Here is a 21,955-nt window from a genome sequence, read left to right as displayed (position 1 = left end):
GGATTATTTTTGGCTTAATTGTGATTTTATTTAATGTAGTTCAGTGGCCCTGTGACTGAATATCATTTCCACATCTGTTTTGTTTGGTCTGCCCAATGTAGCTGACGACATGGAAAAATTAGAATTTCATATCAAGAATTGTAGTTTTCAAGGCCCTCAAAATTTGCAGCAGAGCTGGTAACCTGAGACCTTTATTGCTTCTGAGACCTGAGTGCTGGTGCCAACCAGTGGCCCCTCATGGGCAGGGCTCATGCCAATCTTGTCTGCGAAGCGCTCTGTTTGCTGTCATCCAGCCCAGAGGCTGAGTGGCTCCTGTCTATTTTTCTTATACTCAACTGCCTTTATGCATTTTAATTCTCCATTTAGGCTTCTGAGTTTGTAATCCCTGACTTAAACTTTAGCAACGTTATTGCTTCTGGAACCAAATGCCAAATTGGGGGTGAGTGTTGAGGTATAAAGTTTAAGAGGCCTTGTTGCTTAAACTCAGCTTCCAGACAGGGACTGTGTTTTCCTTAGAGGTGGCGTTATTTACATTTGTCTTTGACGAATCGCCAATGAAGATTCTTGTTATCTAGTATCCTTATGATACAGAGGCTTCTAAAGGCTTAGCCTTAGATCTGTTCATTATACAAATAACGCTTAAGTATTGACTGGAAATTTCATGGACAGCCTTGGGATCTGCCTCTTCTCCCAGAGTATTGCATAGTAATGATATACTTAAATTTGTAATAAGTGCCATTTTAAATTTCCTCTGTGAAGTTTTAAAGCATATTTATAATCATTGCTTGAAAAAGTATAATTTAGTGATCTTTTAAAATCCATTTCAAAATATTTTAAAAGGGTACATTCTTCCTGAGAATCTTTGCTACCAAAGCCTAGAAATGTTGCTGGGTATGATGGCACACATCTGTAATCTCAGCACTCTGGGAGAGTGAGGCAGGAGGATCACAGGGATCTTGGACCCCAGTACCGAAATGTCAAAGTAAACTTTTAAAAATTATTTTTCTAATTATAACTTTTTCTGTATTATTTGTTAGTCTTAATCATTAAGAAGAAAATAAGTAGCAAAGACGAGATTTTTACCTAGAGAAATGGGAAAATTCTGAATCACCTAGAGAGCTTTTCCAAAATTGTGTGACTGTCCTCTCCTCCCCTCCCCACAGATTTCATATGAATTTGTGTATTTTTCTCAATCATGTTAAAACTATTTGTGCTACAAGTAAGATCTATAAGTCATTTATATATCCAAAAGCTGCTATTTGGAAGGATACAGTAAATATCCTGCTCTTTGCCAAAATTATTGTGGCTCTCATCCTCTCTACCCCCATGTCCTTGCCAGCCATCTTTCCTTAAAATACAGATGTGTTGTCCAGTCAGGGAAGATGGATCTGTGCCTTCCAGCCCTGCAGACTTAGGACTGCGGGTAAGGGGTCTTGGTTGGAGAAGGGAATAAATATTGCATGTGTTGGGTTTAGAGAGAAGTCCATATCCAATACTGAAAGAAAATGGAATACTCTAAGAAACAGACTACCTTAATAGTATTTCAAATAATAACGGGGCCAGAGATTTAGCTCAGTGGTTCGGTGGCCTGCCTTGCAAGTGCAAGGACCCGAGTTCAGTCCCCGGTACCAAAAAAACCAAAACAAAAAAACCAAAAAAAAATCAAATAATAACAGTAACCCTTGGACCACTCTTGAGCTAGTGAAATATGTGCTATTTAGTGTTTCTCAGCTATAGTATTCATTATTGAACTTTTAATTTATGTATAAAAATAACTAAATGCTCTTAAGTAATCCATTTTTATACCAAGTATTGACTAGTTTCCTTTTTTAAAGTGTGTTCTTTCTTCCTGCCTCACCTATTTTTCCAGTATATCAAGGCTAGCTATAGAAACAATCTGTTTTCTTTCTTGTTGGGAGATCCTGTGAATGAGTATCACTGTATTTCATTTTTGCTATCTTATTGTCAGGAAATATGCGGATGAGTAATTTGTTAAACTTGCTCAAAGAACAGATACCCACCTTATTCTATTGGCTATTCCTTGATAGACATTTGGAATAAAATAATCACGCTGACTGGGAACAGATAGTTCATGTTCCTTGTCCTCCTGTAAGTCTGAGAACATGCTGTAGCAAAAAAGATACAGGGAGAAGAAACCAAGACATGACTCTCTGTCTTACAAGGGAAAATGATTATTTTTGTATAAACTACTATATACAAATTAAAGTAAAATAATATTAAAGTTGCTTAAAAGTAAAATACTAGTGAAGTTCTAAATAGTGAAATAATAGCTGCTTCTTGTCATTCAGTAAATGAGGTAAAGAGTATTGGTAAAAACAACGTTAGTTTTTTTAAATGTTAAATTTTTTTGGTTGTTTATGTAGTACATGCTTCATATGTATATAAATTTGGAAAATGCAAAAGTATGAAAAGAAAACAAAAAAACGAGCTTTGTCCTTCTGTCCAGTGAGCTAATCTGTTTCAAATGTAGTCCTCTTCCAGACATATTTCTTTATGTGAATCTATATGGATTTTATTAAAGTGATCATATGCTGAATATAATTTTGTATTTCAATGTTTTGCTCATTATTTTATTACACTTTTTCTTCTAGCTGTTGAAATAATAATTTTGATGACTGTTACATCCCACCATATGAATGTACTATAATTTAACTCATTTAACTTTTAAATACTTGAACATTTAAACTATTTTTGATTTTTCAATATTTTTATGATGAACATTGGAGATAAATCTTTGACTACCACATATTTATTATTTCTTAGGATAGGATTTTAAAGAATTCCCATTAGTTTTAATTTGCAGTCCATCCAAAGCAAATGAAATATTTTTAAATGATTGTTTCAATTAAACAGATGTTTATGTCTTTAAATTAGGTGTGGATTAAAGATTAATTAATTCTTCAGTCCTCTTAGATTTGCTAAAAACAAACAGACCATATGAACGTGTTCTAAAATTGCAGTGTTCGTTGTTTTTGTTTTTGCAAGTGGGGGTTAGTATCCTTTTTTAATATATGCTATGTGCGTGTTTTAATTTTCAGACGCCTCATTCCCTGACCTATCACTTTTCTGTTCGCAGTCTCTTATATGTGGTCCTTCATTTGACGTAGCTTCCATTATTCCCTTCTTGGAGCCACTCTCAGAAGACACTGTTGCTGGCCTCAGTGTCCATATTCTGTGTCGCACCCGTCTGAAAGAGTATGAACAGTGCATAGACACGCTGATGGAGAGATGTCCAGAGGCAGTCATTCCATACGCTAATCATGAGCTGAAAGAAGAGAACCGGGTATGCTTTTTCAAGTATGTTTTTAAGCTTGTTCAGTGACTGTCAGATTTGACACTCTTGATACTTCATGTTTAAAATGGGGACGATTTATGCCAGTGCAACTTTACAAAACTGTGTGGATCCAGTGAATATATAAGCTTAATGCTGTATGTTTTGAGTACTGTTGATGCTGTTAAAATGCATGGTGATGACATGTTACCACCTTTAAAAATTTTTGTTTGGGGATTATGTTAGCTTTCCCATTACTGCATCTCTGATTTCCTGGAGTTTCCACTGTGCCTTCAGTTTTACTTTCAGAGCTTCATGCATTGTCCAGTCAGACTCCTGGCTTGGCCTCCCAGCCCTTTCTCTGTAATCTGGGTGGGCATCTCCCTGACTCCACAACTCTGCATTCTGTATACCAGTGAAACCAGCATCTTGTGATGATTATGCCAAGGTCTGCTATGAACAGGAGCAGTAACCAGATTCCTTAGACCACGGCAGGAACAGCCTCTCAGAGCCAGGATATCTGAGCACAGTGCAATGAATTCTGGGGAACCATTTCCCTTGGGAAGCTTCTTTTGAGCAGAGGTCATAGAGACTCTTCTCAAATGAAAAATTGACACTTTTGTATCCTGAGCCTAAAGTTTCCGAGATGTCCTCAAGGCATCTGTCCCCAAAGTGCTTAGTTTCATTTTATTTCATTATTTTTTAAAAGTAGGAAGAATTTATTGAGAGAAAGATAGCTTCTGTCTAAGAGAGACAGAAGGGGGCCCAGAAAGTGTGTGCCCCGAAAGTGGGTTGTCCCCACTTAGTTTCAACTACACCATCTTTAGCCCCAACTTTTCTTATACATGCTTCCTTTTGGACCAGAATCTAAGATTTTCAATTTTTTCTGATCTGCTTTTTACCTCTTATTCTCTCTATATGTCTGACTAAAAGCAGCCACCAGTACCCATGTCACAGCTGACTGCAAGTGGGGTCCTGAAATTTCCTCTTCAAGCAATTAATCCACCACCTTTACCTTCAGTCTCCCACACTCAAAAGACATGGGTGAACTATAGACAAGTTTTTCTGCCAGAGTGTAGCATACATGGCTGCTAGTTCAATTGATCATAAAATCCTTGGTTGATACTGAAAACTCCTGGCCTTTCCAGACTGTTCTTCTAAGCTCTGACTAGAATTGCCCATCAGGCTGTGCTTATGGCATTTTCGGATTTCTTCAGCCCACTTCAGACTGCTCTGTAAACCAGTTCTAAAGGCTTCTGAACAACATGGTCATCTATGGTTAGAGTAACAAGCCCACTTCGCTAGTGTCAGTTTTTCACAGAGTTGGCTTTCCCATAGCTGGGACACAAGGCCCAGCAACCGCAATTTAAGAAAGGAGAGGTTTAATTTGGCTTGTGATTTCCAGGGATTTAGTCCCTAGTTGGCTGGCCCCATGGCAGTAACATCGTGGTAGAAGAGAGGAATGGGAGAGCAAAGCTGCTTAGTTTCTTGTGGCTGGGGAGCAGAGCAAGAGAACAGTGTCAGAAAGTAAAGGGTGAGGGACTACATCTGGATCTCGGGGTCACACCACTATGACCCTCCTGGACATACTCAGAAGTGCACTTTACTGATCCTCTGGGAGGGCCTCAGACCAATCAAGTTGCTAGTCCACCTTCGCTGTCACAAAGGTAGTAACTTAAAGACTTGGGGAATGTAACATACAGTATTTTCTATATCATGTGTTTAGTTTAGAAATTAGCACGTTTTAAACTGAAGCATTTTTTCTTCTTTCCTGCTTGCCAGCTAAGATATGATAGCAGGACGTGCATATTTCTTTTTAAAAATAGCCACGTACATATGTGTATTCCAAGTTACAAACTTGACTTTTGCTTCGGTTTAAGCAGAAGACTGGATGCTAATATTGCTTCTGTTTAATGAAGTTGAGTGCTTTAACCAAATGATGCATTTTTGTTCTTTGCTTTCCTGCATGGTCTTCTCATTGGAGAGCTGAGTGTAAAATGCATCAAACTAAAATTTGTTTATTTTTTTCTAAGACAGACTCTATGGTGGAAAAAACTTCTGCCTGAACTTTGTCAGAGAATAAAGTGTGGTGGAGAGAAGTATAAGTTTTACCTGTCGTCATTAAAAGGTAAAATTATTTTTTTGCTTGGTTATAAATTTAAATTTTAAACTTGCTAAAGCCTTGCTTTCTCTAATTTTTTAATGTGATTCTCAAGTAGGACAAAGAAGGTTTAGAGAATCATCTGGAGAGCTTATTTCCAGCATTTCCCCCTCCCCAAATGTGAGAATTCCTTTATCTTTTCTGGTCACAGAGCTGACACTCTTTTGAAGGTCATTTTTAAAAACACTTAAGTTATCACAAGAGTAGAAACTCACAGTTTTAATATTTTAAATGTGTATAACCATTAAGATAATTGTATCTTGGGCTGGGGATTTAACCCAGTGATTCCACTGTCTGCCTTGCAAGTACAAGGTCCCAAGTTTGATTACTTCAAGTGGGAATTTATTAAGATTATGGCCAGGGATTTAGCTCAGTGCCACCAAGCCTGCCTTGCAAGTGCGAGGTCCTGAGTTCAATCCCCCGTACAGAACAACAACAACAAAAAATTGTGGGTATTAAGCATAATTGTAGATATTAAAGAATGATAAGTTCTTTAAGAATTTAAAAAGTTGAAAGTCTCTAAATTGTAAGGTTGTTTTTTTTTTACAGTATAGGTAGTTATTTGAGACAGACACTTTTTAATTTATTTTTATTTGTATTTGTTTTTGGTACTGGGGATCGAACTCAGGACCTTGTACTTTTCAGGCAGGCACAGTGCCACTGAGTCCCCAGCCCAGCATAGGTAGTTATTTGAATTTTCATAAGTCATAGTCATTGACTAATCTTGATAGATATATCATTTTCATTTTCTGTATTATTATTATTATTATATGTTAATATTGCTAGTTAATTGTTGGCCTGACTACAGAGAGCATGGTTACATTCATTGCAGCACACATAAAATATTAGAAATTGGCAGTGTTGGGTGGAATTGTATTTTCCAGCTGAGAGAATAGGTTTTTAAATATTAGGCAGAGCCAATGGCAATGAAGAATTTGAGTTCCATTTCTCAGACATCTTCCTGTTAGTAGCTGTCATACATTGAGAAGAGCCCAGGATGAGTCTGGAAAATTGGAACTGAACTCTAGGTCTGCCTCTTACCAAAAAACCTGTAACAAGCCAGTTTTTTAATATGCTTGATCTAATGAGATGTTCAGGACTCACTCTCAAGTAAAATACTGGGCAAAAAAAGAAGGTAGGGTGGTAAATGGTGGTTAGGAACATAGAATATGTTTAGGAACTTGGATTTCTTATGCCTCTAATGCGACATTTTCCAACCTTTGCAGTTTGGCAGTTGGAAAATTGTTCAGGTATGGGGAAGTTTCCTGTTTTACGATGTTAAATGGCATCTTTGATTTCTACCTGTTTGATCCAGTAGCACTGCCAAGTTATGACAGACAGAAATGTTTTCAGACACTGGCAAATGTTCCCTAGTGGACAAAACTGTTTTAGCTGAGAACCACTGCACTAATGTGAAAAGGGTTAGTGGATGGCTTACTTATTTAAAGGAAGTGTTTGTTACTGCTTTTGTAATAATGAACTGTTTTTTTTTTAATTGTAGTATGGTAAATTCCAAAAATAAGATTTAGAAAATCATTTAAATCCCATCAGCTGGACATAGCTATTTTTACCAATTGATAAATAATTTTAGATATGCTAGGCAATTTTAAACTTGCATATTTATATTGTAGGTCATTCCTGGTTAGCTTTTAGATTTGGATAGTTGCTAAGTGATTAGGCTAAAAATTACTTTAATCTTTTCTTAGCCTTAATTTTCCCAACTGTAAATCAGGCACATTACCTATAAGAGATTACTATAATCTCTTTAGAATGGAGCTTAGATTAGATTAATCAGAATCTTAAATGATTTTTGGAGAAATTAAATTAGAAGTTACGCACAAAAGTACTATATCAACTTTTGAAGTACTCTACAGATAAAAGGTTTTGACCTTTTTCTAGGAGGTATAATCTGCAGTAGCCTTCCTTGTTGGGAAAAGAGAACTAAGCAGTGGTGAGATATCTTTTGGCTCTCTAAGCGCTGAACACTACCCCCAAAGTAAAACTTGTGTATTTAAAATACTATCTAAGGGTCTACATTTAGGTAAGTGAACTCACTTCAGAAGAAATCATCAGTAATTCATGTTTTTTACACACGTTTTGTAAGCTAATTTTTTAAAAGTCCTCTTACATGTCAGATGTACTTTGTATTTTAATTTTCACAGGAATCTGGAAGCTAGCAGATGAACTAACACATTATACATGACACAATAGGACTTGGGACTGAAAATGATTATCTTAAAGTCACTCACCTAGTAGGTTGTAGTGTCTGGATCCCTTCCCAAGTCTGTCTTACGCCAGAGCTAGGGATCTTTCCAATAATCACTGCTGCTGCATTCACTAACTTTTCAGCAACAAGGCCCGTCATTCCTTGGTGTAAAGAGTAATTTGGATTTCTGGATCTTGGAAATGACTTAGGGTGAAATTTGTATTGTACTAACTCTGCAGATAGAGTAAGTGCAGGGCATCCAAGGATCTCATGGGGTAAGGCCCTGAAGCGAGGATAGAGTTGTGAGACTAAATGCATGTTTATGGGGAGTGTGGTTCTTAGGTGTCACCCTTCTTCTCTTGGGAGAGCACATATCTGTTAAGGAGTAATAGTATCACAAAACCACATAATTATCTTTACAAGAATGTTAGAAACATTGAAAATGTTTGTTTATTAGAGCATGTTTGCAATTTAGAAGAAAAGGTCGTGAAAATAGATTTGTGCTTAATAATATGAAAATTTCATAATAAAAAGGTGCTAGTTTTTGAAAATGTTATCTAACAGCTAATGGTTTTTCCTGTGCTAGCAAATAATCTTTTTATGTTAGCTACAGTATAGTACTAACATTAAAACAGTATTCAAATGATTCTGTTTTTCTTCAGAGAATAGAAGTCTTTTGAAAAATAATGTAGTAATCTAGCAATGAAATAGTAACTCCAGTATAATAAAATAAATTTTATAGGATTTTAGAAAGGATACATTAAGACAGTATGAAATCATAAAATCATCTGTGGGTTGAAGAGGCTATTTTCTTCTTAGTTCTAACACTTTATTGTCTGAATTAGTTTTTAATTGGGTGAGTAAAATGAAAATTGATGACAGACTGATTTTCAATTCTAATTCGTGTTTTCTTTCTGTTAACAGAAACATTATCAGTTGTTGCTGTGGACCTAGAATTCAGGGATTTCTTGAATGTTCTCCCAGAAGATGGCACTGCAGCATTTTTCTTGCCTTATCTTCTTTATTGTAGTCAAAAGAAATCATTGACATGAAGGTATAATTTGAAAAACACCACAGTATATGAAACTGAATTTTTAAAAACTTGGTGCCAGATAAAAATACAAGCCAATGATTTTTTACAGGTGATTTCAAGATGTTTATCTTACCATGTAGTGGGAACTGTTGATTTCTTAATTATAGCATGAGTCTACTTAATTGTACAGAATGTAAAAAAGCTTCAAATGGAAAAATTCCTGAAAGAAATCATATGATTTTGAAGGTGGATTCAACTTTTATTCCAAGGAACAACATTGATTCTGTTGTTGGAGACATAGCAATAATTTTCATCCTGGGAACACTTTGAGGGAATTTCTGCCCGTGTGTTTAAAATGTTGCTCTATGAGTGACTATCCATTTATCTTCTTGATTGTTTTCAGATTTCTCTACTAGGTTACTTTTCTTTTTAAACGATTCTGTTTGAGAAAGATGGAAATGTTTTGCTATAGTAAAAAATTGAAACATTTTCTTGTTACTTTTAAAAAAAAACTCATCCTGTGGGGCCAGGGATTTAGCTCAGTGATGCCAGCTGCCTGCCTCAAAAAGGGCAGGGTCACGAGTTCGATCCCTGGTACCAAAAAAAACAAAACCAAAACCCAAAAAACTCATGTTCTGTTTCTCTCTGAGTCCAGTGAAGTAGATGTTTACAAAGTTGACTTTCTGTCTTGGCTATTAGCATGATTTGTTGAGTACATGTTTTTTTCAGCCAAAGCCTTGTTTCCATTTTTTGCTTTTATGTCAGCTGGAGTATATATGAAAATAAAGAACTATATCATCATAATTAAACTGTCTTCTCTTTCAGCTTCTTGTTAAACAATCTTTTTTGAGTCCAGGTTCAGGTCAGTAATATGTCTACTGAATCCAGTTCAGGTTGACCAAAACTTCTAATTGCTTGGTGTCTGACCCAACAGTATTTTGAAGTCTTTCTTCTGGTGGCAATTTCTTATTTTATTATCTTAATTTTTTTTACCAAATGTAATATGAAAGCATTGTTTCTCATCTTCGTGTTTCATCTAGTTCTAGACGAGGTCTTTTTGACCATGGTTTCAAGGGTTCACCAAAACTCAGATTGGCATATTTTTGTGTTACTGTTTTTATTTCACCACCCTGCCCACTGGTGCATTAGTATGTGAATAGTATGTTAGGAGGATTGATGAGAGGTGATGATTGGAGACATTGTAATGAACCTTAATAATGACCCTTTGAAGACCATCAGGACAATATCTGGTCATAGGGTTTTTTTTAATGCAGTTTCTTAGTGTCCTAATAATGGTAGCATGAGTGGCCTCTATTAATCAGTTTTGTTACTTATTATGCAGTTGTTTTTCATGTATAGTCTGTTACCTTTCCATCTGCAAAAAAGTGCATATGCCCACAAATACACAGAGCTCTTTAAAGTCTTTTGTTTTTAATGTTTATAGCCATTCCATATAGTAAATGTTCCATTCAAAATGGTTATGAACCATTGTTTTATCTTTTTTTCCCACTTATCACCAATTTCTTTCATCCAGACTTGGTTTCTATAGAAAAAGAAATTTTAAGATCATTATTTAAAGTAGTGTATTTTATATGGTTTAAAAGATTAGTAAATTGTGCATAAAATGTATTCTGATTTAAGTGTTATTTTGTTTAATCATTCTTTTTTTTCCCCTGAGGAAATTCTTTTTTTTTTGTTTTCCCCCGTCATTGAGTTTATTGATACATTTTAGGTATACTCTACAGTTACATTCATTATTGGGATCTTGTACCTTTACATGACAGGTCTCGGTTCTCATTTTTCCCCCTTGTCCCTGCCCTCCCTTCACCCTCTCCTCCCCTCCCTCTTTACAAACACTTCATTTCCCTTTTTTCATTTTCTCATATTTTTTTCTTTTCCCTTATTAGCTTTCTCTTACCCTTCCCACTTTCCCTACACCTTTATTCCCTTTCTTCCTATTTCACATTGTCAGTTAGTATCATTAGGATCTTATGTACTATTGTAGTTTATTCACACCAGAGAAACTATTCGGTATTTACACGTGTGAGTTATTTATTTCACTTAGGAGTATATCCTCAATATGCATCCATTTTCCTATGAATGAATCTAATTTCTCATTCTTCGTGGCTGAGTAGTATTCCATTTTATAGCAAAACCACATGTTCTTTATCCAGTCTCCAACTGATGGGCAAATGGGCTGTTTCCTCCTGAGGAAATTCTTAAATCATTCATTTCTCAGAAGGTGCTCAATGGCTTTCTGATAATCATGTTATAATGTGGCATGTCAAGATTAAAGCCAGTTTATCAAAGTGTTAGCATAATTACTTCATTATTTTGGTTAAATGCATGTAATATAACTTAAGTATTAGACACCAATGATAATACTAAAGAGTTGATCTCACAGAAGAACAAAGTTCAACAGTATTCACTGGAGGTTTGGAAGGGCAGCGGGAACCAAAGGCAGAAATAAGTTAGATAAGGTCCATCAAAGCACAGTTAAAAGGGAGGAATTTGAGTTTTCTATAAGTTAATAGGCCAAATATAGTTTAAAATGAGCCATGACACAATTAATAGTTAGGCAGTGGTTTCCGTAGTGTAGTGGTTATCACATCCGCCCTCACAAAATTCATACTAACAGAAAGAGACAAAAATTCCCAACACATAAAAACAATGTTTGAAGAGATGGAAGCACTTGTTATCCTGCTTTCCTCATTGCACATGGTACAAATGCGTCACATTATCTTACTATAATATACCCTATACAGTTGTACAAGTATTAGTTTTTAAGAATAATAATACTGACGATAATAGGAATTTACCTGGGGACAAATGAAAGCATGTTTAGGAAGAGAAATGTTACTGTAATATGATATTTCATAAAGTAGTTTTATTTTTCAGTGCTGTTAACTAGTACATTTATGAAATATAATATTAAAATGGTATCTTCTAATATCTGTCAGTTTATAGGAACAAGTTCATTATTATCATTGGTGTTTAATCATTCCTAATTCATTTATATTTTTCTACTTTTCATATGTTTAAAATCTCATTCTGGTGTTTCTTTATTATTTATTATTTCCTTCCCACAAGATTCCTATTAATTATAAAGGAGAAAATAGTAGATTTGTAGTGGATAAACCTGTTATATACCACTGTCACCAAAGCTCAAACTTGATGAGTACTGGAAAAAAATCACTGTCTTGTGCCTCCTGACATGGAGTAATGAGAAAAATGCATCACTTCTGTGATAGTCTTGCCCAGAATATGAATTCTGAGGATAATCTGAGGAAACTTTAGAAGAACTCAAACTGAAGGGCCTTCCAGAAAGTGACTGCCCTGCATTCATCATGTCCGTGAAAGACGAGAGATCGAGGAACTGCCAGAGAGCCCCTGTCATCCCAGCCCTCTGGGAGCCTGAGGCAGGAGGATGCGAAGTTCAAACCCTGCCAGGGCAACTTAGCAAGACCCTGTCACAAAATAAAAGAGCTGGAGATAGAGCTCAATCCCCAGTGCAGCAACACAAACCCACGTAGACTGAAGGAACCATTCCAGAGTGAGGAAGATTAAGGGCTGTGCCAACAATAAGGCGAGATCTACAATTTCCTTTATTTCTTTTAGGATGATTAGTGAAATCTGAAAAATATTTAGTGGGGTTTTTTTGGATTTTTGTTTTTTTGGTTTTTTTTTAGTTTTTAATCATTTTCAGTTTCTTGATTTTGATAATAATTATATTGTGGTTATGTGCTAGAATCTTATTCTTGTTTTTAGGAAACCTGGGTATATATAGTTGCACACACAGACACATCTGTGTATGTATCGGGGAGAGCGGGAAAGGGAGGTAGAGGAGAGAAGGAGAAAGCAGCCGTGGCTGTGTGAAAGTTGATGTGTGGGCAATCTGAATGAGGGGCCTTCAGAAAATCTTTGTTTCGCTCCTGCAGCTTTTCTGTAAGTATGAAATTAGGCGCAAAGAAAGTTTAAAAAATTCACCTTCATTGAATTAATGCTATTAGGTATTCACCAAAAAGAGTATTGTGTCAGATTTGCGTACTTAACTAGAAGTATAAATGTGTAGTCTCCACATGTAAGAAATTTAAAACCAGGCCTGGGATTTAGCTCAGTGGAACCTTGCTTGCCTTGCAAGTGTAAAGTTCTGAGTTGATCCCTGGTACAAAAACAATAAAAAGTAAAAAATAAATTTAAAACCAAGCAGGTGTTTCTTTCTGTAAGTGATATCTAAAAGGTTATCTAAGTGTCATAGAAAAGTCACAGTTTAGAAATGTACTTTTATATTTGCCAAAGTCAGTTTCAAATGCTTCTTTTGGTGAGGGAAATGAAACATGAAATTTAATAGGAGAAGCTATCTACCTTTCTTTTCTGTTTTGTTTGTTTGTTTTTATTTTGTTTGTGGAGGCAGTTGTAGCCTGACACCTAATATTAGGAGATTTTCCCCTCATGTGCTCTCTTGTCTGTCATGGTAGGCAGACATTTTTCTGAGATTCAGAATTAATGTAGGTTTTCTCAGCGTTATCCACCTTTTACTAAAGATAATTCAGACTGATTCAGTTGGCTCCCCATTTCTCTGCATATAGCTCCAGCTATCTTTTCTCCATTACTGTGACTTACAAATCCAAACAATAACTTTCCTTTTGTAAAAGTCTATTTCTCTTAAACTTTCTTTCTCTGTTATTTATTTATTTGTTTGTTTGTTTGTTTGTTTGTTTGTGTTGACAGTTGAACCAAGGGCCTTCTCACTGAGCTACATCCTCCACACTATTTTAAACTTTTGAGACAGGGTCTTGTTAAGCTGCCCTGACTGGGCTTTATTTACAGTCCTTCTGCCTCAGTTTCCCAAAGTGCTAAGAGTATAGGTAATTTTTCCTAATGTATGTTTCCCTTCACATTTGCTTTTTGTGCTGTAGTTTTTCTGGACAGCTTTAAAACAATAGATTCACCTGTGGCATCGTCTCCGTGCCAGGTGTTGGCATGTGTGAATTCCCCAAATGCCTCCGGGTTCTCTGAGAAAGCATCCTTTTGTGTGGCTTCCCTGCAAGCCAGTGTCCTTTAAAGACTATTTATAGTTTTCATTCTCAGCCCTGTGACTCTTCACATTAGTCAAGTTGTTGGCATTAACATGTTCGCAGTGGGGCCGTGACTCGTAAGTCTTGCTGCCAGCAGGCAGCTTTGCAGCCCGAGTGGTCCATATGTGACTCTCCGGTCAGGTGGTGTGAGACAGGTGGCACCAGGAGGCTTACAAGCCACCCAGTGGGAGACTGATGCATACGCCACTGGTGGTTCAGGCTGGTGGCAACGTGTTAAACTTAGTGGCTTATTTGCCTTTTCAAGTCTTGATTATTAATAACCGCTCTTTGGAATATAAAGGGCTTTGGTGGAGGTAGTTTTCATTATAGAAGATTTGTTGTAAGGTCTAGGAACAGAAATTAAACTTCATTTGCACTAAGAATGAATCTTTTAGTGATTTTTTAAAATCTTGAAATATATTCATTTATATATTTTCTCCCACTTATGTATTTTCTTTTATCCTTATTTTGATGAAGAAACAGTTGTTTTCTTTACATAACTTTTCTGTTGGATTGGCCATTTCTAGTTGCAACATTTTCTGAACTTAGAAACACAGGAAAAACCAAAACCTACATCTGCGAGGCAAGAATTTCATTCTTTATACATGATCCACAAAAAGGCTTTGCATTTTCCTATATTTTTAGTGCATGTGTGTGTGCACGTGCATGTAGTCATGTGGGGCGTTGTCGCACGAGTTGGGGACCAGGGAATTCAAATTCATTTTTCCCGTATCTGTCACAAACAGTAATAATGTCTTCCCTTCCCTGAAGCCATAGAAAGATGCTGCTCTGCCTGTTAACATACAGTTATTTGGGATTAACCTTGGCTTCTCTTAACAGATGAGCTGCTACCTAGAAAAATACTGACATTTTCTGTTAAGAAAGAAGTTAAATTCTAAACGTGCCTTGGAAATTGTGTGTTTTTTCTTGGTAACTAATGTGACTACTCTTTCATATCAACTTTAGTTACAAGTAAGCCACATCAAGAGGTGCCTGTATTAGCTTAAAGACTGCTGGCTCTTTTCTAAGTACCAGTTCTCAGGAAGTGAGCAGTATCCTTCTCTAGTTAGCAGTAAAACTCCCTAATGGAGGTAGAGGGAAGAAAGCATGACAGCAGATTCACAAATGCTTCGTATGTGGGGGGAGTACTTAGGCAAAATAGCATCTGAGTTATGTTCATAATACATGACTCGTAGAATCGCTGAGTGTATATTCACCTTCATTTGGCAGAACAGTGTAGGTGGTCTCCATCCCAGCATGAATGTGGTCAGTCACATGGCAGTGGAGTAACCAGATTCCAGGTGTCTTGGGAAACATTTCAAGGGTTTGGTATGTTCCGGGAAAAACATCAAAGACATCAGAGCTATAAATGCCCCTGTGCTTAATTAGAAAAATGAAAAGTATTATATAATATTTATAAAAGTTCACCCATATAACTCTTTCTTTGTCTAGCTCAGGGATATTAGAAAAATTGATAAATCTGGGTTTTAAAAAAATGAATCTGCACATTTCTGTTTAATACAAACAGGTATGTGGTCCGGGGCTGTAAGGTTTCATTACTACGGACCGTCATCCAGTGGTTATAAAGGACAGAAGATGAGATGAGAGTGAATTCAGGAGTCTGGACCACTTGTGGCCTTCGGTACTTTGACTCTGGTTTGCATCTTTGTCAGAGCACTTGAGCTGCACACATAGACGAAGTAAGCTGTGACCCCACTTCAGCCCTGACCTCAGTGCAGATCCTAGACTATCTTGCCTGCAAATACAGGGACAGCAAAAGAGGCCATGGAGAGAAACCAGTAAGAGGGGCAGTTCAGGCAGATTCTCATCTGGAGACAATAGTAGGATGTATTTCCAGGAATCAAATTGAAACTCCACTAAGAACATAATATACTTATATAAAACAAAATGCACATTATAAAATGAACTTTCTGAAGTATGCTTATTTGGTAGCTTCATTTTCTACATTAACTTAACGGTAAAAAATCATTTCCAAAAAAGCCGTTGGTTCCTGTGCAAATCAGCACAAAATCAGGAATAGAAGTAGGATTGAGATCTAGGGACTTCAGTTTTTTGACACCTAACTGATGATTCTGCTTTCCTTGGGGCACTTAGGACACCCAACCCAGCCCAGACAGGTAAAGGTTCTGCTGAAGTCTTGTTGTGATCTCTGCTCTCTGGTTCATCATTACATGGACACTCCTCTCCCCATTAGCAGTTCCACTCTGATGTCTTACTTAGAATGTGGGAACAGAACTCCATGAAAACCTAGTAAGGACTGTGAATCCAAAGAACCCAAGGTATAACAAGAAACAAATTGATCTAATCTTTGCAACTTTTAATTTTTTATAAACATATCTGAGGAAATGTTTTCTGCGTGTTATAATACATCTAAATACAGCAAGCATGACTGCCATGAAAGCTCTTACCTTATATTGGAAGCTGTGGCCATGAAAATGCACAGAATGCAGATCTACTTCATTGCCCATGCCTAAGAGATACCAGGTGACCTCATCCCCCACATGCATTGTGAGGCCTTGTAAGTTTCCAAACATTCTTCCATTGATAGCTGGAAAAAACAACATGACCTCATATCACCTTTCAGGATATTTTAAACCAATAACTTTCACACAAATACAATGAAGTTCACATAAGGAGTCTTTTTGAAATAATACACCTTGTTTCACTAAAAATGGAGGAAATAAAGATTGCAGGTCATTCTAGTCACTTTGCATCAGAAGCCTTGAATCTTAAAAAGGAAGGAGATTTGGAATTGGGAGAGAAATTGGTAAGTGATTTTAAACTTAGTTCCCTTTTGAACAGGGCTCTACCTCGCAAAGTGAGGAAAAAGTAGTTTAACGTGAACGAATAGTCTCCAATAAAATTTTACTTGAAAGAAGAAAAATGGTTTTAGAATCATAGGTCATACCATGCATTTTATTGCTCTCTATGAATTCTTCATTTTCTTTGTTTACTTTCTCAGGATGCTCAGAGTATGTTTCAATGTTGTCTTCTAAGTACCAAGATTCATTCTCATCGAATACTAGAAACAGAAGGGAAAGTTCCACTTTCCTTTGCGGATTGAATACCTTGATGTAAGGTTTTCGACAGACGATCAGTGAGCCAATCAATCCACTGTAGAGGTCCTGAAAACAAGTGAAAACATCAGTCATCCTTACAATGTAAAGAAAGATTTCAGAGAACTGGGATCATATCACCCCTGATCTCGGGAATTTGGGAGGGGCTGGTTCAGTAGTAGACTTGGCTGATGATGCCAATTTCCAATTTAGCAACTTCTCACTTGAAGAAGTTAAATTGGAACCGGTGGTGAATAGGGCAGGTGTGTGATGTGTAAATGAAAATATGTGCAGGTGCCAAAAATGAGCTTAGCTAATGAGCAACGATTTAAAAGAACCCCAGATAAAGAGCACTGCTTTGTTTATCCCATAAACTCATGTACTTGTGAAGCTGTGCTGAGCCCTTTGCCAGTTGCTAGAGTTCCATCGAGCATGCAACAAGGCTACTGCCCTCTAGGAGCTTAGTTTTATAGAGGACAGAAGAAATAGAAGCAGAGGCACCGTGAGTTCTTGGCCAGCCTGAACTGCATGGTGAGACCCTGTCTCAAAAAGCAAACAAAACAGGAAACTTGCCTACAGTGGAGTTAAAATGCTGACGGACACAGAGGAGGAAGACCACAGCTGACAACATCTATGAGGAGTGTGGCTTGGCTGCATGTCATTGATGACAGATTAGGTCTTTGAGTGTTTTTGAGATGTATCTCATCAGGAATTTCAGATTTCACCTTATATGTCATGGGTAGTCATTGAAAAATTGGACAGAAAATGACAAAATTTGCATTTTAGTACAGTCATTCTGGTGAAGTAAAGACTTGGAGAGGGAAGAGACTTGAAGCTGAAAGGGCAGTAGTTGAGGCAAATTTCAAGAATCAACTGTGTGGATGGAGAGAAGGAACAGACTGAGCTATAGGAAAGGTAATTGCTTGAGAAAGTCAAGGGGAAGGAGGTGCTGGGTAATTCGGACTTCCTGCTTGAACAGATGAGTTTTGTTTCTTGTGATGCTGTTTATTACAACAGGAAGCACAGAAAGAGGAAGAAGAAGATCCCACCATCTATTTTACAGTTGTTAAGTCTCTGTGACAACTCCTGGGGCAGATGCCCACCATGTATATGAACAGGATGAGCACTCAGAAGGGAGATTTAGACCAGAGATTTAATTCTACAGGACAGTCTGAGTATAATTTCTGATTTGTAGTTATTGTGTGTTATTTTTGGCTTTGAACCATTTCATCAAACAATACCTTCAGCTCTGATTGCTGGCCTCAGCTTGCTTGCTATGTAATGAACTCTCAATTTACGTGCCTCAGTTCTTTCAGTTCAACATATTTTCATATCAAAAGGGAAATCAAATATTGATACTTAATTGCTCAAATATTGATACTTAATTGCTCAAAGTCTATACAATCAGTACCCATAAGTTAGTTATAACTTTCTTCAAAAATAGGCAAGCTGAAAAAAATGAAAGAATTTGCAAAGGAGCTTACTTTCCGGGAGTTTTAACAGAGTTGCAGCACAGGAAAACTCTAACCTCGTCTTCCTTCAATTGTGTGTCTATTTTGGTAATTGTCACAAAACACAAATGATTTAAAGTTTACCTTAACTCGGTCCACAGTTGAATAGTAAGCCCATGGGATACAAGCCATATCCTCTGGTCCGGCGCCAGACCTTTCTGGGATTTGCCATATGTAAGTTCGAGTTTCACCTAAATTGAGTGTTAATATATCTGGTTATATTTGGTTTATATTTGATCTTGACAACCAAAGACCCAGGAACTGGAAATGTCAGAGTGCTTTTTTTATTTTAATAATAGTATTCAAACTTCAGGAATTTAGTTTTAAAATAAATCAAGACATTTTTATTTTTTTATTTACTTATTTTTTGGTGTGTGTCAACTATGAATTAACTGGTCATGCCGCACCTGCCATGTCACAAAGCCATGAGGTGGCCAGCCATCCAAAATAATGTGAAGAAACTTTGCAAACACAATTTTGTCTACCTGCTCTCTATCCCAGTCTGTCACACAATATGCTGCTCTGTGACCTTCTGCACACAATTTCATCCTGGTCCTTGACACTTTGAAGATGGCTGGTTGGCCCAACCTCTACCTTGCCGAGACCCCGCCTTATTCCCATGTGCTCCTGGCTCTGCTGCAGTCTCAGCTCCGTTCCAGTCACCTTCAAGCGTCTTGTGCAGCCTTGACTTTCTGCCATGTCGCTCAACCAATTCTTCCTACACTCACTGGCCACTCTTTATGTAGGGCTTTTCATATTACATATGGAGATAACACTGTCAGGCTTTGACTCAACAGTCTGACAAATCTTGACTGGGGAATCAAGCAAAACATGAAGGATGTCCTCAAGGGGTATAGACACCTTTTTCCTCAAGCCCTCGTTCTTAGCTGTTCCCAAGTCTTTACGCTTCAATCAAAATATGTGACATTTTGGTTGATTTACTACCTGGACATGTTATCTCTCCGTCTCTGTCTTTACTTAATATTGTAAGCTGTGAACCTTCATTTCCTTTTCCTCCCCGTCCGCACCCTGCTCTTCCAGCAGTGGTCAGTGCCCTGAACCCTGGACTCATCCTCGGTTTCTCTGTCCCCAACACTCCCTAGTGGCCAGTGTGTCAGCAGATCCTTTTTGTCACCTTTAAAACAGACCTGAAATACGACTTCTTGCCATGTGAGCTCGTTTTATCCTGTTCCAAAGCTTGACAATTTAGGTAATTTGTTTTACTCAGATTATTGCCGTAGTTCAGTGACACTACTCCCCCCGCCCAACAGTTACTTATCTACACCTTATCCAGAACTGTCCCTTAAAAAGTGTTCCTCAGGTCATCACCCTTCAGCTCAAACCCTCACAAAGGGGATTAAAATAAAATCTCAAGTATCGGGTCCTTGCTGCTGCACCCAGCCCCTGCTTTCCTTGCTTCCCATCTGTTAAAACACTTCCTTGTTCGCTCTGGCCCTCTTGGTGTTTCTCAGACACATCAAGCCTTGTCTCGAGGGCTTAGAATTTCCTCCCATAGATACCAGAACTTCATTTCCTCTCATCAGTTGGGTGTCTTCAAAAGCGTCACCACCTTCCTCCAAGAAGCCCCCCTAACTGCCCTGCCTATACTACCCTTGCTTTTCTCCCGTGTAAATCTTTTCCATAGCATTGTTTTACTACTCAGCATCTTCCCTTAGAAGAGCATGGGAGCCACAGAGCAGGGATTTTTATTTCTGTTCCCCTAAATTTATAATAAAGTTATTTTTTTCTCAGTTGGCATATTTGAGAACTGCTAAGTCATTGAAAAATGGTCTTTTTCTAGAAGCCAACTTTACAACTAAGAAGAATACTATTCTGATTAAAGAAAAACACATATAGGCTGGGGATTTAGCTCTGGTTCTGCCTCCTGCCTTGCAAGTGCAAGGTCCTGAATTCGATCCCCGGTACCAAAAAAAAAATAAATAAAATAAAATGAAGAAACACACATACAATCCACACAGTTTCCACTCTATGTTAAGTAAAAGTTTCCTGAGCACCTAGGACATGCCAGACACTGGACAACATATAGGGACTTTTAACTATTAAGTGGCAGACCTCGCTCTCTGGACGGGTCTGGGACAGAGGCTAACAGCCCTGTGCATGCAGTAGATGCTTTCTGAGATGCGTTCTGCTTGAACATGGAGGAGCCTCTCCCTGATTCACCCCGCGGTATTTGTGGGTGTCCAGTACCTTCCTTTTTTTCCCCCCTCAGAGCTCTCCGATACACTGTCTCTGTCTTTCCCTCTGTCCCTCCCTCCGTCCCATCTCTTTCCTCCTTCATTCTTTCTCTCATTTTTGAACCCAGGGCCTTTGCATTGAGCTACTCCCTCACTCCTTTTTTTAAAATTTAGAGACAGGATTTTATTAATTCACTGTTTCCCAGCTGTATTCAAGCTTGCTCCAGACTCCCAGAGTTCCAGAACTACAGCTGTGCACCATAGCACTGGCTGTTGCATGCAATAAGGATGTGCTATACACAGGAATACACAGACTAGTCCCTGTATTCCCTATCCTACCACCTCTCTCTTCACTTCCTCTAGTTACACTTGTTTGGAATGAATACTTCTGTGAGACTAGCCATTTGTGGAATGACCACAAAGTGTAAGATGCTTCCCCACCATGAGTACCTGGTAGTGTTGGAGTAACTGTAGAATCCTCCGTTTTCACCCCATGGGCATGTATGGAGTAGGGCCTTGTTGCCATGTTTTTAAAGACAATTTTAATTTTGTCTCCAACATCTGCATGAAGTTGTGGACCTGAGAACAGTGGAAAAGAAAGAGCAGTTTATTTACCCATCAGGTTGAAACTTCTTCCTAATAAAGGCAAAGATCGGGTAACTTTCTCAGCAGGAAGGCTGAAGTGTTTTCTTCCCTGTGGCTTTGCACTGTTGCAGTGTTGAACTGATGGTCCCAAAGGATCTGGGATAAAAACCCAGGAGACAGCTCCCTGTAAATATGAGACTATAATCTATTATCCAGGGTTCTGGGGGAGGTTTTGGCCTGATAGTCTCCTGCAGGGTAATGGTCTAGTCAGGGCGAGCTGGTCCCTGAACAGAAGTCATTTTGCAGGACTCACATTCCCAGCATTCAGAATTCTAGACCTTCTTGAGTACCAGATTTTGCGGGGGGGTTGAGAGAGGGTCTCACTATGTAGTTGAGACTGACCTGGAACTCACTATGTAGCCCAGGCTGGTCTCGAACTCACAGCGATCCTCCTGCCTCAGCCTCCCGAGTGCTGGGATTACAGGCATGCGCCACCATGCCCGGCTCCAAGTACCAGATTTGAAAGTATAGGGCTACCTCTGCCTGCTAGTTCTGCCCTCTAGTAAATCTTAGCTTCTGTTACCCTGTAACAACGTCCCTTTCTCTTAGGTGTCTTACTCTAGGGGCTGAAGATAACCAAATCCCTGGGGAATCTGATAGTTAAAAGCAAGGGGTTGGGGGAGGGTCTGTCTCCTGAACTTGAGGACTTTCAAGAAAGTTTCCAAGACAAATGAGATATTCTTAAAGTGGCTCTTGAAAAAAAAAAGGCAGCTTTCCTTTTGCCTTCTGTGCAGTAACACTTTTTCATATATATATA

At 38.0% G+C, this 21,955-nt stretch overlaps 2 protein-coding genes across 3 annotated transcripts in view; one reads left to right on the top strand and one right to left on the bottom strand.

Moving 5' to 3' along the window:
* Nucleotides 1-9,204, top strand: part of Hps3 (HPS3 biogenesis of lysosomal organelles complex 2 subunit 1) — a 34,237-nt gene extending 25,033 nt beyond the window's left edge. Inside the window, exons 14-16 of the mRNA XM_010625346.1 lie at nt 3,098-3,304; nt 5,330-5,420; nt 8,584-9,204. Of these exons, the coding sequence (XP_010623648.1) occupies nt 3,098-3,304; nt 5,330-5,420; nt 8,584-8,711 (426 nt within the window). The 3' untranslated portion in view covers nt 8,712-9,204. The remainder of the gene's footprint in view (nt 1-3,097; nt 3,305-5,329; nt 5,421-8,583) is intronic.
* Nucleotides 9,205-9,716: 512 nt separating this feature from the next.
* Cp (ceruloplasmin) overlaps nt 9,717-21,955 on the bottom strand; it is a 44,065-nt gene continuing 31,826 nt past the window's right edge. The window contains exons 14-19 of one of the 2 annotated variants that reach the window (XM_010625290.3): nt 21,004-21,132; nt 18,443-18,549; nt 16,700-16,916; nt 16,200-16,339; nt 14,988-15,150; nt 9,717-10,235 (exon numbers count right to left, since the gene is read on the bottom strand). In XM_010625290.3, coding sequence (XP_010623592.1) covers nt 10,219-10,235; nt 14,988-15,150; nt 16,200-16,339; nt 16,700-16,916; nt 18,443-18,549; nt 21,004-21,132 — 773 coding nt within the window. In that variant the 3' untranslated portion in view covers nt 9,717-10,218. Of the gene's footprint in view, nt 10,236-13,689; nt 15,151-16,199; nt 16,340-16,699; nt 16,917-18,442; nt 18,550-21,003; nt 21,133-21,955 lie in introns of those variants that run through there. The other variant, XM_010625289.3, reaches the window with a different exon arrangement.

The sequence above is a fragment of the Fukomys damarensis genome, unplaced genomic scaffold (genome assembly GCF_012274545.1).
Source record: "Fukomys damarensis isolate Sample0158 unplaced genomic scaffold, DMR_v1.0_HiC HiC_scaffold_37, whole genome shotgun sequence".
NCBI lineage: Eukaryota > Metazoa > Chordata > Mammalia > Rodentia > Bathyergidae > Fukomys > Fukomys damarensis.
This window is presented reverse-complemented; position numbering and strand designations above follow the sequence as displayed.